Source organism: Dermacentor andersoni, chromosome 10, assembly GCF_023375885.2.
Source record: "Dermacentor andersoni chromosome 10, qqDerAnde1_hic_scaffold, whole genome shotgun sequence".
NCBI classification, from domain to species: Eukaryota; Metazoa; Arthropoda; class Arachnida; order Ixodida; family Ixodidae; genus Dermacentor; species Dermacentor andersoni.
In genome coordinates this window covers 67,648,746-67,666,399 of record NC_092823.1, presented here as the reverse complement: position 1 = coordinate 67,666,399, position 17,654 = coordinate 67,648,746, and the positions used below count along the sequence as shown (strand labels likewise).

The 17,654-nt window shown below is 44.6% G+C and overlaps 1 protein-coding gene across 4 annotated transcripts in view; it reads left to right on the top strand.

The window, feature by feature from the left end:
- Positions 1-17,654, top strand: part of LOC126543990 (uncharacterized) — a 125,784-nt gene that overhangs the window by 18,144 nt on the left and 89,986 nt on the right. For 2 of the 4 annotated variants that reach the window (XM_050191167.3, XM_055062430.2), the window contains one exon: positions 14,735-16,858. The exons of 1 other annotated variant lie outside the window; for it this stretch is intronic. In XM_050191167.3, the coding sequence (XP_050047124.1) occupies positions 15,015-16,187 (1,173 nt within the window). In that variant the 5' untranslated portion in view covers positions 14,735-15,014 and the 3' untranslated portion in view covers positions 16,188-16,858. Of the gene's footprint in view, positions 1-10,530; positions 14,700-14,734; positions 16,859-17,654 lie in introns of those variants that run through there. One more of the 4 variants, XR_008608874.2, reaches the window with a different exon arrangement.

The window sequence follows — 17,654 nt, the reverse complement described above, 5'->3', positions numbered from 1 at the left end:
AGCCAAGCGAGCTGGACTGAGCGGCAATCCTACTGTAATGTCACCCACAAAGCAGCAGCGTCACTGCAGCTTCTCGTCGATAATAGCAGCGCTGCACATTTGGCATAAACAGAATGCTTAGTAGGTACCCCTATCACTTCCCTGCATTGTCTCTTAGCGGCAAGTGCTTAGCGCTGCTGGTGTACTGAACTATTAACGGCTTGCTGTGGCTATGACCCCTCCGCCTGCTTTTGATTGGCCTCTGAATAGAGCATTTAGCAATACATCTTTTAACTTTTTCCTAACAGCCAGAAGAATGTTACTAAATTCATTTCGTTTGTCTTAGTTTCAGGGTCGTTCAGGTGTTATGGAATGAAGTGGGTAAAATTGACGAGCGAAATCGAAATGTATTTTAGATTGCCAACAGTTGGTTAAAGGTTAGACAACAACTAAACAATAGTGGCACAATAAAAGAAAAGAAAAGCTAGCTGGTGGTAATGTGTGCCTAGCTTAAGGGGGGCGCTGCCTTTGAAAACAGAAAAATCGCGAGAAAGTCGATTTTGGAAAACCACATATTCGGACAGTATGTCTTATGAACTACCATTTCTGTAAATATCAACATATAATTAATCGCGAAACTGTTTCAAATAAAATTTATAACGGGCTGTGGCAGCCCTCGAGCGGCGAGCGAGCGCTCAAAATACCCCTACTTGGCGCGAACGCCATTTCTCCATCGCTCCCCCGAATGCCGCCATTTTAGTATGTTTTGTTCGTGCATTCTTGTGCTTTTTTTTCCCCGCCCCCTGCGGCGGCGGCAGCACGGAAGAGGCTTAAATCGCTCATGATTGGAGTGCTCGCGAGAGCTTTCAAGTTTCCCGTGGCTGAGACGTGAAGCTGAGATTGGGCGAAGCATGCGCTCCTCAAGGACGCGGGAGAGCCCGCGACTCCCCTTGGCTGCTGCGTGCAATGACAAAGTGGTGTCCTGCATAATGCGTCCGGCCGTCGTCTGCCTCGGCTCTTCCATTGCCAGCGCCCTTTGTGTGTTCCGCTTGCCATTGTCTATCTTTGCAGCCATTCACATATTCTCCAAGTTTCTACCGTCCTTACGAGATGATTTTCAACCATCTTTACGAGACTGTTGTTGCATTTAGCCTGCCGATTGTTGTGTGGTCGACCACAATGCGCCCAAAGAAACTCAGACGCTACACGCGTTCGGTGCAAGGAAGCGTTCTATGAAGCTTGCCAAGCGCCAACGATGATTGCACCGATAGTTCCTGTGGGGCAGCTTCTGCTTCATCTATGCAAGAGCGTGGTTGCATCGACGCTTCTACCAACGGGATTCCTGCTGCGCCGGCGCAAGAATTTGTCGTGACGAGTGCGCCTGGCGTCTCATGCTCATCGACAGCGGCTTCTACATCCTCTCTTTCATCTGCCTCAAACAGTGCGATCGCATCGTCTATTGTGCACTTGAAAACACGTTTCCTGATGTGTGAGGAGAAAGAGGTGGTGGATAAAAAACGCGCTGCTGTGCAACGAGGACTTGGCGCCATGTCAGCGACAGAGCGAAAATTTCAAGCAATGGAGCGCGATCCTGAAGCGGCTACCGCTACAAGTGAAGGCGAAAAATTTCTGCTCGTGCAAATGGATGCCCTAGGCGACCTGCTATCCAGGACCCCATGCCAGCAGTGCTTCGCGACTGGTACGAAGGTTCAAGGAGGCACGCAACTTGGACTTGCAACAAAGCTTGAGCTGCCTTGTTTACATTGTAGAGTAGTTGCAAGCTCGTGGAGTTCTGCTCATCAGGATGACTCAATGACCTTTGACGTGAATATAAGAGCCATTGTGGCAACAAAACAGATAGCGAAGGGACAAACAGCCCTCAGTGACTTTTGGGCAGCGATGAATGTGTCCCATCATGGCCTGCATCATAATACTTTTCAGAAGCACTTGAAGAAATTCAGGGAACTGCAGAGACAGTGCATAGTCAAGTTATATGCAGAATCAGCTTCTGCTGTGAAAATCACCTACAAGGGAATAGATCCATATTTCAGCAAGGATATCGCAGTAAACTTTGATGGAATGTGGCACAAGCATGGCCACACGTCCCATATTGGAGTTGGTGCAATAATTGAATATCATACAGGCCTCATCTTGGACGCCATTGTTTTATCGAACCAGTGCCTTGGTTGCCAAGCAGGACCAAAGCCTGGAGACCCAGGCTACACAAGCTGGCAAGAGGACCATGTATGCCAGATGAACACTGACTCTAAGTCTGGAAGGATGGAAGTTGAGGCAGCTGTCATCCTTTTCTCATGTTCGATGCCAAAGCACAACCTCCGTTACACAATGCTCGTGTCTAACGGAGATAGTGCCACCTTCTCTGCCCTTGTGCAAGAAAATGTTTATGGACTGGTCCGCATTTCGGAAAGAGGAATGTCTGAACCACGTCCAGAAGAGGATAGGGACAGCACTGTGCAACCTTGTGCAGAAAAGTGACAAGGCTTTAGGAGGGAAGGGCAGGCTGACAAAGGCCCTCATCGACAAGTTGATGGACTATTATGGCTGGGCGCTACGGAACAATTCCAACGACGTGGCTGCAATGCAGTGTGCAATGATGGCATCGTACCACCACGTGACATCGACGGACGAGGATCCTCACCACGACTTGTGCCCTGAGGGTGCAGACTCGTGTTGTCGTCATAACGCCAGCAAGAGTGATGGTGTGTCACCCTCGAAGCATTGGTACAGTCTTCCAGGCTATGTTGCAGAAGCACTGCTACCTGTTTGTGAGCACCTCTCAAGGCTTCTCTTCTGCAACGCTGCCTGGGAGCAAAGACGCAGAATGCATCAGAATAATTTCACTCTGTGCAGTGGTCCCTGATGCCCAAAGAGCAGCATGTCACTGATTGCTGTGGAGACAGCACTGCATGAGGCAGTTTTAAGATATAATGCTCGCTGCCACAGGGCCACCCAAGAGCTATGTTCATCAGTGGGTCTAACACCTGGCCACCTGGCCATTCAACGGGCAGCCGAAAAAGATTCTCTGCGCTTGAAAAAGGCCAAAAAGCGATCGCAAGAGAAGGTGGAAAGGCGACAAAAGAAGAGAGTGCCTAAGGACATCTTCAGTTACGCTGGCAGGGTCATTTTAGACCAATATATGTGCTGAAAACTTTCAAAGCTCATTTTCTCGAAATGACTTTTTGGCTGGTGAGGCTGCTTGTTCCAGCCATATCTGTGTAACCGCTTATAAGATTTCCAGAATTTATATTGTTTATCTGAATAAATTTCTGAGGGCAAGACAAGCTGATTTTTTAAATATATTGTGTCTGTGATTTGTGATATTTATTCAAAATTTAATTGAGAAAATCTTAATCACCAACCCTAAATTCGTTGGTCTGCTAAAATTTTTCAGCAATGAAATTTAAAGAAAGGGCTCTGTCCTGCCCTGAGGTATCCATCTGGTAATCATCATTGTGAATTTCGCACCTCTTGAAAATTCTCCAGGCCTGGAATGAGGAAATCATGTGCACCATTCTGACATATTGCTGTAACTTAAAAACCAGGCAACATAACTGCATAAAATTTTGTAGTTCTACTAATGCTGTTGCTATTAGTCTATCCTGAAAATTTCATGAAAATATCTCAATAAGCAAAAAAGTTGGTATCCGAGGGTAGCCTCCCCCCTTAAGTATTGGTGATTACACGGTATTTCACGTAACTTATGCCAAGGATTTAAAGAAATTGCTTAGCCGCAGCTGAATGAATCCAATGGCATATAGTTTGCCGTCATGTGGCGCTCCTTAGGGTATTTTTTTATATTCTGCTTAATAAGTTATTTACTAAGATGAATTATGCAAAATTTGTAATATTCACTTTAAGTCCAAGTGCGTATTGTTGTATAGGGGGTGCATAAGCTACCTATCCAATTTTTTGTGGCAACGTACATGCTGCATGGGGATTTTTGGGGGCATTTAAAGAAAGCCTGTGAAATATGCAATAAAACCATGTGACTGCACTCATGTGCTATCGTATTGCAGCACTCTCAGTCGCAGTTCTTGCAAAAGAACTATTGCAAAAGAACTTGCAAAAGAACGTATGCTTAGACCGTGGCCAAGTGGGCGGCTGTGGCTCTGGGCATCGACTTCACAGTGCGTCACCATCTTTGGCAGGGGCACATGGAAAGGGAGCAGGCACCATCTTCCCTGATAAACAGTGGCGTAGCCAGAAATTTCGTTCGGCGGGGCTCACTTTGCAGCTCGGCCTCCTCCTTATCGAAATTGTCCAGCTATCAAATACATTAAACAATAATAATAAGTGCGTTGCATTGCCAAATAGCTGCGAACGAATTCTTGAATGCTGTGCATTGTCAAGACAAGTAAAATATGTATTTGTTCATGGGAGAATATACACCTATGTCTCAAAAATTGTGCCCGAAATAACTGATATCAATACTTCAACGTTTTCTGTATATTTAACAAGTAAAACAAATATCACGCGAACTTTACAACTATATTTCTTTGAAACCAGCAAAGCAGTGCATGCCGCTGATATGAAAAATGTTAAGGCCATGAAATGAACAAGTTGACAAAAAGTATTTTTTATAAAACTTTGTTAGTCTCCCTGCCTTTCTCTCAGTTGCATCTCTCTCTCTGTCTCTCTTTGTCATTCAAGAACCTTGTTTACATTTTTGTACATATGCAACGACCAGGGCAAAATCTCAGTGATGCTGTCCTTTGTAAGAATGTATTGCACAGGAGCAGCTGTCACTGGTCATGTATTGTAATTGCTCCGAAAATATGGTCGCAACAGAGTGTACTATAAAAAGCAGGAGGTCTGCAAAATATACGAGGGCGAGTCATATGAAAGTGAGCCAATGCGAATATATGACAAAGGGGGTACTTTTTTAAAAAATAGTCTCCATGAGCATTTAGACATTTGTCCCACTGACACGAGTTGTGTGATTCCTGTCTCATAAAACTCCTTGGGTTGCTGCTTCAAAATGTCTGCAACTGACTCTTTCACATCATTGCCCGACACGAATCTGGTTCCCTTGACCTGTTTTTTCGGATGCTCCAATATGTGAAAGTGGCAAGGTGACAGGTCTGGGCTGTATGGCAGATGTTGCAGCGTTTCCCACTCGAACTTTGCCAGTTTTGTATTAACCACACCAGCGACGTGGGGATGGGCATTGTCGTGGAGCAAGATGACCCCATTCCTCAATTTTCCACGTTTTGTTCTTGATTGCAACACGCAGCTGATCCGACATTTCACCATATTAGAAATGATAGGTAATCTCTGCAGGTTTAGCAAATTCAATCAATAATGGTCCCTGATGATAAAAAAAAAGTCAGCACCTTTCCGGCAGAAATTACGGCCTTTGCTTTCCTTGGGGGTGGTGAATTCAGATGTTTGCGCTGTAAGCTTTTCCGTCATGTTTCAGTCTCGTAGTAGTGGCACCACGGTTTGTCCCTGGTCAGAATTGCAGACAAAAAGTCGTCACCCTCATCGTGATACCGAATCAGATGAGTCAAGGCAGCGCCGAACCTCTCTGTCTTCTCGTGGGGGTTCAAAATCTCTTGCATCCATTGCGCACACAAGAGCAGATAACCAAGATGTTAATGAATTGTGGTGGGATCCGAACTGTGACTCATGTTCACACACCCTGCCAATTGATCGATGCTTATCCTCCGTTCTTGTCTATCAGCCTTTGCAATTGTGTTGGGGGGTGATTGCACAGTGGCTTTGGCCCGGTCTTGGATCGTCTTTGCAACTTTCACGTCCTTCTTTGAACCATTTGCTCCAATGCTTCACAGTGGCCAATGAAATGCAATGTTCAACGTACATGGCAGCCATACAGAGACTAATTTCTTTTTGGGAAACATCTTTATCTGTCAGAAACCTCATGACACCCCGCTGTTCAACTTTTGGAGTGCCCATTATGTCATGCAACCATGTTCAACACAGTGTATGAGAGCATTAAAGAACCTTGACCCTCACACCTGCGTGTCATTTTTGTAAATGAGATGCCTCTGTGCCACGCGCATGCCTCGCAGATAATGAACCGAAACATTCTTGCGCAGGGTTGGTTGGCTCACTTTCATTTGACTTACCTTCGTAAATTAGAAATACGAAGATGCAATGGAATATACAAATGCGAAGATACAGCTTGATAAAGGACAAAAAAGTGTCACTGGAAACAAAGTTCACTGCTCATATACACGAAACCTCGCAACAAGATCTTTAAATATATGTATAAGTCTCCAATAAACCTACCTATCTAAGAAAAAGTCACTATATATGATGCGTCAAACAAGGCAAATAAATATGTTGCGCAACCAGAGTCGCAGATCACAGCCCCCCCTCCCTCCACTCCCATGATGAATTGCGCACGATGGAAGGCGGTGTGCTTCCTACCCGATTTTCTGCCTTGCGCACTCAAGACTGAGCTACCATCGTCGGCTCACCCATGCCCCCTCCCCCTCCCCCACTTACGCTTTCACTCGCACATACAGCATGCAGAGCGCGGTTGCAATGTTATCGCCCTTAGACTTTATACAGAACATGAGGGTGACGGCGACGGCAGGAATGCGCCTGGAGTTTCCATATAACTGCTATCGTAATAATATAATAAGAGCACCCGGCAACAGAAGCGTCCCATGCAGCACCATGCGGCAATTCGCTGCACCGCAACAATGCCTTTCTTTCTTTTGTGGGGCCGGAGCACCGAAAAAAAAAAAAAGACGCAAAGGAAAGCATGTTGGCCAGAATCGAATGCCTACTTTGGGCACCTCATGTGGCTACCGAAGGAATATCAAAGAAAGCGTGAGACGCCTGGCTGCAGAGAACCATACGCATACTCCTCGGTATCATACACTGGCGAGACAAGACTTTCCGGACAGATTGCGCTCAAGCGAATGCGTTATAATCCATCGAGTCCCGACAGTGATGGCAGCGAGCGACAGGTTCACAGACTATTCAGTACACTGCCTCACTGAAAGCATTTTATCATACCAGGCCAACAACAACGCAACCGACGAGCACGAGTTGTCACACCACGATGGGCTTTCTTGTCAATGGCACCAGCAAAATCAGTGAGCCAAACATCGTTCAACTGAACCCTGCATGATCGGCCATCGAACTGAGATAGTAACAGTGCCTTCGCTTGTATATATAATTATTTGCGCTAAAGGTAAGTCAGAACATGCCTATGAAGTTGAAATGCACAAGCTTCAACTCTCTCAAGCCGAGCACATGAAGTTTGAACCAACGTTGATCCAGTTCAGCGAACCTTAAGCCTGGCACTGTCATGTTCATGAATCAGCTACCGGCGGACTTGAACTAAAATGTAAGCAGTTAGGACTAAGGAAACTGCTTTTATAGTTCAGTTCTGTACTTGGCGATTTGAAATCAACTACACTTCACACAGCACGCACACAATAAGCGGCAAGCGGTGACACAGCGCTGTGCGAACATCTGTACGCCACCGTACCATATGGTAGGCTGCTGGTCATATTCAGTGGGTGTGTACGTGTTATGCTGGTACATTTATCATTTCCAAAGATGTACCGTATTTACACGATTGTAAGTCGACTTGAATGTAAGTCTACCCCCCCCCATATCACGTGACAGGAAAAAAAAAAAAAGCATACTCGAGGGCTCATTCCACAATGAAAATTTATCAGTAGCTAGCATGGTCGCTGGACTACTCGTCTTCACTTGTGCCATCGTGCTTACTACTGCTGCCATCGTCATCGCTGCTATGGTCCCACAGCGCGTCGTCGTCCAGCGAAATTCCACATTTGCAAACGACCACACTACGACATCTTGTGGAACAGCAGCCCACGCCGAATGCACCCAACCACACGTAGCTATCAGGGAGGCTCTTTTGACAGGTCCAGTTGGTGTAACTTCGTGGTCTTCTGCCGTCAGCCACTCGTTGTACTCACGGTGAAGCAGGTCCTTAAAAGGCGAAGATCCGGGTTTGTTTCATGACCATGTCACACTTCACTGGCAGGGGACCAGGCATCATGCATCAGCGACCGATCACGATCATGCATTTCAGCGACGTACCCCACAAGCTTGGCCTACAGCCCCGGAAAGCGTCCCGACTTCGGCCTATGAGAAATTCTTCACTTGCTGCCACAGGCGAAAATTTTGCTTTGCTGCAGCCACCACACTCGCACCACCCGTTTGGAAAGATCGAACTTGCGGTCCGCTGCGCAGTCATTTGTTTCTTCGGCGTAAAGGATGGCAGCCCTCTTGAACGCTGCTGTGAACGAGGGCTGAATGTTTAGTGGGCCTGGAGCACTCGTAACGACTGAAGAAGCATGGAAGTAGCCCGTAGCCCATAGCCAGCAGTCGAGTCAAACGCGTCAAACTGAGCTACAAGGAAACAGAAACACGTGAGCGGCGTCTGCTCTTCCATGAACTATCGATACTCCCCGCAAGCGCTGCCGTTCTGAGGGTGCCGCCGAGAATGGAACCGCGGCACTTCCATCGACTATTGACACCTGCCATGAGTGTTGTGTGCGCTGTAAAACTCCAAGAAATGTTGAAAAACCCTTCTGAAAAACGAACAAACGCGTGGGATAGCGAAAACTACGGATAGGGCCATAGAGCGAACGCAAAATTATAACTGTCGTAGTTCCCCTGATATCTCGTTGGTCTCGATTTTTAGTCGGTGCCATGTTTTGGTTTCGATTGTAAGTTGACCCCCCCACTTCAGATTTCCAAATAAAAAAAAAAAAAGGTTGACTTACAATTGTGTAAATGCGGTACTGTTTACCTTTGTGTCAAAGAGGAAACAAGAGACGGTGCATTCGGTATACAGCAGCAACAACAAACATCTCGCTCAGTTATACCAATGGTTTCAGTGATGGTATCCGTGTTCTCGCAAAAGAACAGCAGAGCACTTAATTTACGTCAGCACAATTTTCTCTAAGGATGTTTTATGGCACACGCAAACTTAAGTATGATGGAGTTAAAGAAAAGCGAGAATCGGAAATAAATTTACAGACTGTAATATGTTATATGCATCTCACTTGCCATTGTTTAAGTGGTTGGGCCGCTCATGTTGACTCGTCTCAGGGTGGAACAACACATGCACATATATGTATGTTTCGCTACATTTTGACATTACTTCATATCAGCAATGCACCTTTTCCTCAATATTTGATGCTAAGAACGATCTGTGTCTGTAGATTTCGATGTAAACAAGTGCAGTGCTTTTATCAATCCTGTGCAGAAAGCTGCACTCAAGAATTCATGAATATGCAAAATGTCTAAATAATCTTCAAAAAGAATAAAAAAAGTGAGCTCCAAGTACAGGAAATCAGCGACAACAAACTCCAAGGCAGCCGTGTCGGCAAAGGGAACACAGTCTGCCCTTATTGGCCACACTGTTGGCAAAACAGCGCACTCAGGCCTGTTCACCCAGTAGTCACTGAGTGCTTCATGACTTCCAGGAACGACATTCTCTCCCGGAGAAGCCATTAACTCTTTCGTTACCACGCCTACTCAAATTGGTCATCGGTGAACGAAGCTTTAGAGCACAAATTTTGACTTATTGGAGCCATTTCTTATCCATACAAGGCCATCCAGTAGTTAGTACATGCACTGCACTTTCAGAATCAGTTTAAGTTTGCGCACTCCGGCTATGTTGCGATTTTTGACGGACCTTCTTGCGAACTAATGTGCATATCTTGTAGCGAAAAGAGGTGTGGCCGTCACCTTCTGCCGTGCTCAAGAAAGAAGTGTGCTGCTCATGCTTACGCCACACTACCATCAAAATTTTGTATCAGGTGACTCTCGGCATGTCACAAATTAAATTATATAGCCGGCTTGCGGTCCAACAGTGCTGAGTGGTGATAATTAGCCGAAAATGATGCCACCTGTTCATTAGTGAGCTTTGGTTTGAAGTCTTGAGTCCGCCGTATGTCCAACATGTAGACCTGGCTTTTGCAACTAGTTTCTAAGAATTTCGATAACGCTTCTCATAAAATCCTGGCAAGGGCCTCGCCGGTGTTACTGCAGTGATAGAGTTGGTCCCATGGCGTCATCCCACGCAGCTGCATTGTGAGAAAAGCGCCCTGCTCGAAACTATGCTGCATTCGCACTTCAATTTAGTGATGGGGACTCGAGTTACAATTCCGAAGGTGACATTGAAGCAGATTCAAGCTGTGATGGCGACAATGTTTTGAGTCAGCATGGGACATCCATAGCTGTTCACCAATGAGTTTACGTCTTTGAGTGGTCTCCTGCCTTGTGCGCGCTTATCTGCTTATCTTTTTTCATGGCCTGAGAGCTGTTCTGATTATCTTCAGGGTGCATACTTCGCTTGGTTATGATGTGCTATGACTGGCAGCAAAGGAACTTTAGTTCACACCAAGAAAGCCGCTCGTAGCACATCTTGGCCCGGCACTACAGATCAGCACTAGACAGTTTACAATTGCGTGGGAGTTCTTTCTAATGCTCTTCTCTGCAGAGGTGATAAAGACACCATGCAAAAATGTAAACAGATGTGCTTGGATGCATAATCTCGTACTTGCCCAGCTGCTCTGAAAGTGATCGGTCCTGGAAGAGGTGCAGGACTCTAGATGAACTGAGATACGTTCCTTGGACTTCTCATCGGACCATCCTCGGAAGATGCTGAAAAGCCGAACTGCAATATGTGTTACGAGGACCACAATGTTGAAAAAAAAAAAAGAGATTCCTTTTGTGGGAAAAATGTGGAGTGCACCTATGCGTCACAAAGTCCAGGAACTGCTTCACCACATGGCATGAGCGATGAACTGGTCTTGGTTTCTTTATTGTATCTGAAGAACGGAGGTGTACTGAGCATTCATTTTTTCAGACACCATTCCTGGGTTATTTATCTTTGAAATGTATGTTCCGAGTTTTATTTTATATTAATATTTTTGTAGATATCATGTATTTATTATTGTTTTTATCAACTGGCAGCAAAAATGGGGGCTTCCTAGAATTTTTACATTTTACCTAATAAATTTTTTTGGCAACGTATATATTTGGAAAGAGCATTTTATTATGCACAATATGCTATGCTGCAGTGTCTGCTGGAATATTATTTGTAGTGGTAAATAATTTTTTTCCGAGACCTGTAAAGAATGACCATTTTCTCGCGGTCACGAAAGAGCTAATAATGATTCGCGATCCACGAAATGCACAACTGACGCACACTCAACATGGGCGCATGCACACAAATCAATTGGCGAAGGCCCCAGCGCATTTCCAAAACGTTTCTAGCAGCGTGCGGCAGAGAGCGGCACAGGAAAATGAAAAAGGCGGATTGTCACGGGACCCAGTATGTATTCCTGAATTATACACGTACGCAACCGCAATCCCCTGTCCCAGTATGAGCACTGATATACCTAATAAGTGTACTGTAGGCTTTCAAAGCTTTTTCGGATGTGCCTGTGACGATTTGAGCCTTCAAGGGTTGTAAAAGACATGCATTCATTTTTTTTAACTGCCCAATTTTTCAGACGTTTTTTCGACCCCTAGGGAGTCCAAAAAATCGGACGTGTACTGTACAGGTGACCAAGAAGACGCTTCAAATGGTTATAGGTGCAAATGCGAAGCGGAAGGAGGACGAAAACAGAAAATACTGACACATTGAGGAATGAACGGGAAAGGAAGTGGGCTGCCACTTCTTTGAAGTAGCTTGAGCTCAAAAAACAGTGTTTGCTGACACCAAGATGCAGGTGTCTCTCATCCAAACCAAATAAAACTCTTTAAAGCAGTGGAACGCAACACTGAGGCGTTGTGTGCTGGCTGAGAGTAGGTCCGGACAGCTGAGCTTGACTTTCCTGCTGCGGAGAGAGAATCTTAGTTGTGACAAAGTTTGGGCCTCAAACCAATGAGTTTGCTATCAGTTGATTGAAAGAGCTCATGTTTGAAAATATTTGCCTCTGTATGCTCTGTATGCCCCTCTTTTTATTTGTATTTGAAGATGTTCGACACGATTTACAGTGGGCTTTGCCATTTTTTTTGAGGATATTTGATTCACTGTGTATTTTACTAACCCCTTTGTTGTGCTTGTGTTCTGAATAAGATAAACACTACTCCTTACTATTCAAACTAAATTAAGTCGTGTTTTTTTTTTACTTTTTAACATGCTTACTAGAGAGTGACAGCATAGGGGCGACATTGTGTCAGCATGTCTTGACATAAAACAAAGTTCCGTGTCACTCAGGGAATTTTGCAAAGGCACTCAGGGAAAACCTGTAAAACACAGATAATTTGGAAATGTCAACTGAGTAGACACCCTGGTCATTGGAAAGGGGAGCACTTACATGTATAGGTTTGTAATGCCAGCAACTATATTTTTGACTCAGGCTTATGCTTATGCAGCAGACCACTTGTCTTTTTTTTTTGATATTGCACTGGGAACATCTAACAGTCTCTGCTACCACCATTTTGATAGTGGTACCTCCATTTATACTGCTATTGTCACTTCTGTTTTGAAGGCTGCAGAGCTGAATGAAATTATAGACAAAGCCACAATGGGTGACACTTGCGACGATGTAGACATCCCTAAAGGCGAAGAAAACTCTGTGAAGGAAAAATCACCATTAACCTTAGCATAGTGCAAATCTCCAAATGAAAATGATTCAGATTTCTAGGAAATAAAGCTGTCAATGAAAATTTTGTTCTGGTTTAAGGATCAAACTCAGGACCAATGCCTTTGTTGGCCCAATTGTGACATTAAAAAAATTTCTATACAGATGACAGTAACATATTTTTTGTTGCAATGTATTATGCGCGTAATTCTTATGTGACATATATCAAGTATGTCAGCAAGGTATTGTAATTAGGGAGGGAAACCGGTGGAATGTATTTACTTTAGTTTGATGTATTTAATGTGTCGTTAATGCAGTATGCTGTTTCTACTGACTGTACAACTTCTTGATTGTTGCCTATATGAAAGTGAGATCAACCCCTACACGTGCAAAATCATCCTGTCTCACTGACCTAACTTTGCCGCAATAAGTTAGAGCATGTGATTTGTTGGCACCTTAAACAATACCTAGATGAAGACGACATGCTGTCTGAAGTCCAGCGTTGTTTTATGGAAAGCTTTTACTGTAACTTAGTTATTGCCTCATATCATGACTTAGGAGTTAGTAACAGGGAACAAATGACGGCAGCTTATTAGATTTTGCCAATGCCTTTAAGTTCCTGAACAAGAAGCTCCATGTAAGCTTTATGCAGTCGCAATAGACAGGAAATCTGTGCATTCTATCAGAGCCTATCTCAAAAACCGTGTTCACTATGTCAAAGTTGGCAATCGTATTTGAGGTGTTTTCTTTCACATCAGGTGTACCACAGAGGTCATTCTTGGGACCTCTCCTGTTCCTTATAGTCAATGACACAGCAAATATGGTTGAGTCTGATTTGAAATAAAACTTTTTGTGGATGTATTGTACACAGTAGTTGAGTCACAAGCCGATGAAACTAAGCTCGGCAATAACCTTGATAAAATTTGTCACTGGTGTGAAGTGTGGGAAATCAGCTTGAACAATAAGATGTTCTGTGTTAGGAAGATATGCAGCAAGGAAACACCTTCACACTTTCCTTAATTCATTGGCAACACTACCTAACGATGTTTCTACCTATTAGTACCTCCGGGTAATTATAACAGAAAACATAGGGTGAAACGAGCATATTAAAAACATTTCCATGAGCGCTCTCAGAAGTTTATGGTCATTTGTCACAATTTCACAGAAGGCCCTATATAGGTAAATGTATAGGGGCATTCACTACGCTGTTAGACCTAGCCTTGAATATGCATAAGCTTTGTGGAATCCACACGCCAATAGATATTGTTAACTTAAAATGAGTGCAGCAAATGTAGTTCGGTTCATCTGCGAATTCTACAAGAAAACTGATAGTGTATCGCAGATGCTGATTACTCTCTACCTTGAATAATTAGTCGAGACGCGCCAAACAGGCTACAACTCTTGTGTTTAGTATACAGCAAAGTCCAACATTATGAAATCGTTTTACCTGTGTCCCACTTCTCGCGTGAACATTCGTCAATACCACACTAGAATGACAAAGGACCTACGTGCTGTGAATAATGTTCTAGATAGTAATATTTTTCTAAGACAAAGAATGGAATGAATTGCCTAAGAGTGTTGTTGAAAGTAGCTATGTAGTCATATTTGTGATTTGTATTGTTTCGCTATAATATTGTTTTCCAAACTTTGCTTTTCGTCCCTTGATGTTTGTGTTATTTGTATATTCATTACTCCTTGGACTCAAGTGAGTCGGCAGAATTTAGAAATAAATTTTGGAAGTGTAGCTGTCTACCACAACAGACACTATAATGAAACCTGGTTCGAGATGAAGTGCTGCTGCTCCTGATTTGGTCATCAGGCCCATGATTGTACTATTGAATGTTCGGGTTGTCGCCCTTGACTGCAACAGCAGCTTGCATTAATACCATGCTCCTAGTCTTCTCACTGTACCTTACAGTTAAAAAATGTTTTAAGCAAGAACATGTGCAAACTTCATAAACTTGGCCACTGAGCAATGATAAAAACATATTTTCCAAATCAGAATGGTTGACCTTCTGTGCTCTGATTTGATCTGAAATCGCCGTCAAGACATTGAATGAAGAAAAGGCTGTTCTTTACCACTACAATCTATGTAATTCTTCGGCATATTGTAAATACATATTTATTTTTCAGTGAAAAGCATTGTTCGACTAACCTGTCTTGTTTTCTTGGTGCAGTATTGATGCATTCCAGCTGTCCAGCAAATGCAGATGGTGCAGTTAGATGAAGGATACCGCCACTGCTGCAGCTCCTGTGACTATGAGATGGATCAACTGTGATCTGAAGTGCCCGCCACAATCCGTACAGCCCAGCGTCTGTTTGAATTCCATTTGTGCCCTTGGAGCTTCTTGCGAACATTCAAGCTGAAGCAACATTTCCATGCTCGCACATACAAACGGCCATTAGAGCTCACAAAAAGCTAGTTTAAACCAATACCTGTGCATCCACACAGGTGAGATGCCATTTCATTGCCATTTATGCCCTCAGAGCTTCATGGAGGAGTCTACACTGAAGAAGCACCTGTGCATCCACAGAGACGAGAGGCCGTTTCACTGCCCTTTTTGCCCTCAAAGCTTCAAACAAAAGAATGCTCTGAACCAACATCTGCGGACTCACACAGGCGAGAGGCCATACCAGTGCCCTTCGTGCCCTCAGAGCTTCTCACGAAAGAGTATTCTAAACCGACACCTGTACACCCACTCAGGCGAGAGGCAATATCAGTGCCCTGCATGCCCTCAAAGCTTCTCACATAAGTTTAATCTTATTCAACACCTGCGCATCCACACAGGAGACAAGCCATTTCAGTGCCCTCAATGCCCTCAAAGCTTCTCACAAAAGGCTAATCTTAAGCGACACCTGCGCACCCACATAGGTGAGAAGCCATTTCAGTGCCCTTCGTGTCCTCAGAGCTTCTCAGAAAAGAGTAGTCTAAACCGACATCGGCACACCCACACAGGCGAGAGGCCATATCAGTGCCCTGCATGCCCTCAAAGCTTCTCACAAAAGGATAATCTTACCCTACACCTGCGCATCCACACAGGAGAGAAGCCATTTCAGTGCCCCTTGTGCCCTCAAAGCTTCTCAGCAAAGAGTAATCTGAACCAACATCAGCGCACCCATACAGGCGACAGGCCATATCAGTGCCTTGCATGCTCTCTTAGCTTCTCACGAAAGATTAATCTTAACCGACACCTGCGCATCCACACAGGTGAGAAGTCATTTCAGTGCCATTTCTGCCCTCAGAGCTTCTCACAAAAGGGCAGTATGAACCAACACGTGCGTACTCACACAGGTGAGAAGCCATTTCACTGCCCTTCATGCCCTCAGAGCTTCTCACGAAAGAGTACTCTGAACAAACACCTGCGTACTCACACAGGTGAGAAGCCATTTCAGTGTTCTTCGTGCCCTCAGAGATTCTCACAAAAGACTCATCTGATCCGACACCTGCGCATCCACACAGGTGAGAAGCCATTTCAGTGCCCTTCGTGCCCTAAAAGCTTCTCAGCAAAGAGTAATCTGATCCGACATGTGCACACACACAGGCGAGATGCCGTATCAGTGCCCTTTATGCCCTCAAAGCTTCTCACAAAAGTCAACATTGAAGGTTCACCTGCACCTCCACTAATATGAGAGGCCGTTCCAGAGCCGTTTATGTCTTGAGAACTTCTTGGGGAAGTCTGCATAAAACCGACACCCACGTATCCACACAGGTGGGAGGCCATTTCAGTGCCCTGCATTAGCACCAGTCTATCCTCAAAATTCCTGACTGAACGTTCACTTGTGCATCCACTCAGCGAGAAGCCGTGTCAGTGCTCTTCATGTCGTAGGAGGTACTTGCGGAAATTCGCACTGAACTGTACTTCCACTGATGTAAGAGGCTGTTTCAGTGTCCTTCATTTCCTGAGAACTTGTCGTGGAAGCCTGTACTGAAAGGACAGCTGCTCGTCCACGTAAAGTCCTGAGTGAAGGATCACCTGTTCATCCACTCAGCGAGAGGCCGTGTCAGTGCTCATCATGTCCTCAGAGTTACTTGCTGAAGTTTGCACTGAACTGACACATGCACAACCCACTTAAGCAAGAGGCCCAACGCAAAGGCAGCCCCGCAAACCTAATCCCACACCTGAGCAGTGGGAGGCCGAGCTGACTAACTTGGACCCTCGTGATAAGCAGCAACTGGTCCAGCGGGCCAAGGAGACAGCAAGATGTACAGGAGCCCTGGACTGGGGGCACTTCCCCGCACAAGCAGAGACACCTGCTTGGTATTTTTTTTTTCAATAAATGTTTTTCCATCTCCTCCTCCACTTAAGCAAGAGGCTATTTCAGTGCCACTTAAACCCTCAAACTTCTGGACATAAAAGCCACCTCAACAGGCACCTTGCCATCACAAGTGTACCTGACCCTGTGAACAGCACATTTGAGTTTTTGACTGGTCGCACAGTAAGGTGGGAACTTTTTCTAGTTTAAGCACAACATTGACACCGGGAATAGGAAAACCAGATGTAGATAAGGGCTAACTTTTAACTATTTTGTTAAGAGAATAGACATACTGGGGGTTCCATGAAGAAACTAAAAACATGAAAATTAAGAAGAAACAAGAATTGCGCACAACTTGGCACTGATGCACATCATATGTACTTGGGAACGTAATTTAGTTTGGCAAAAGATGCACCGACACAATTGCACATGAACTCTGTGTACTTTGAATTTTTTTTTTTTGCGTCAATGATTTCTTGTGTGCGCTGGCTTGGGGTCCCGTACATTACCAAGCTTTAATGAAAGTCGAGTTTGCACTCACATGTGATGGTAGTTCTGATCTGTGTGATGCCAGCATTGTTCTTTTTAATAATATAAACATGTTTGCACAAGCGCTCATCTAGACATCGCTCTGTCTGGCCTATATACGACTTGCCGCATGAGAACAATGCAGTAAACAACACCGGTCGCACATGGTACATACTGCTGTCGATTGTTGAAAACCAGACTCAGAAAAGCTTGGTAATGTACAGGCTTCGAAGCCCGACACGAGAGATCCTTAAAGCAGGAAAAAATTCATAGTGTGTAGGGTTCATATGTAAGTGCCGTGTCAGTGCACCATTC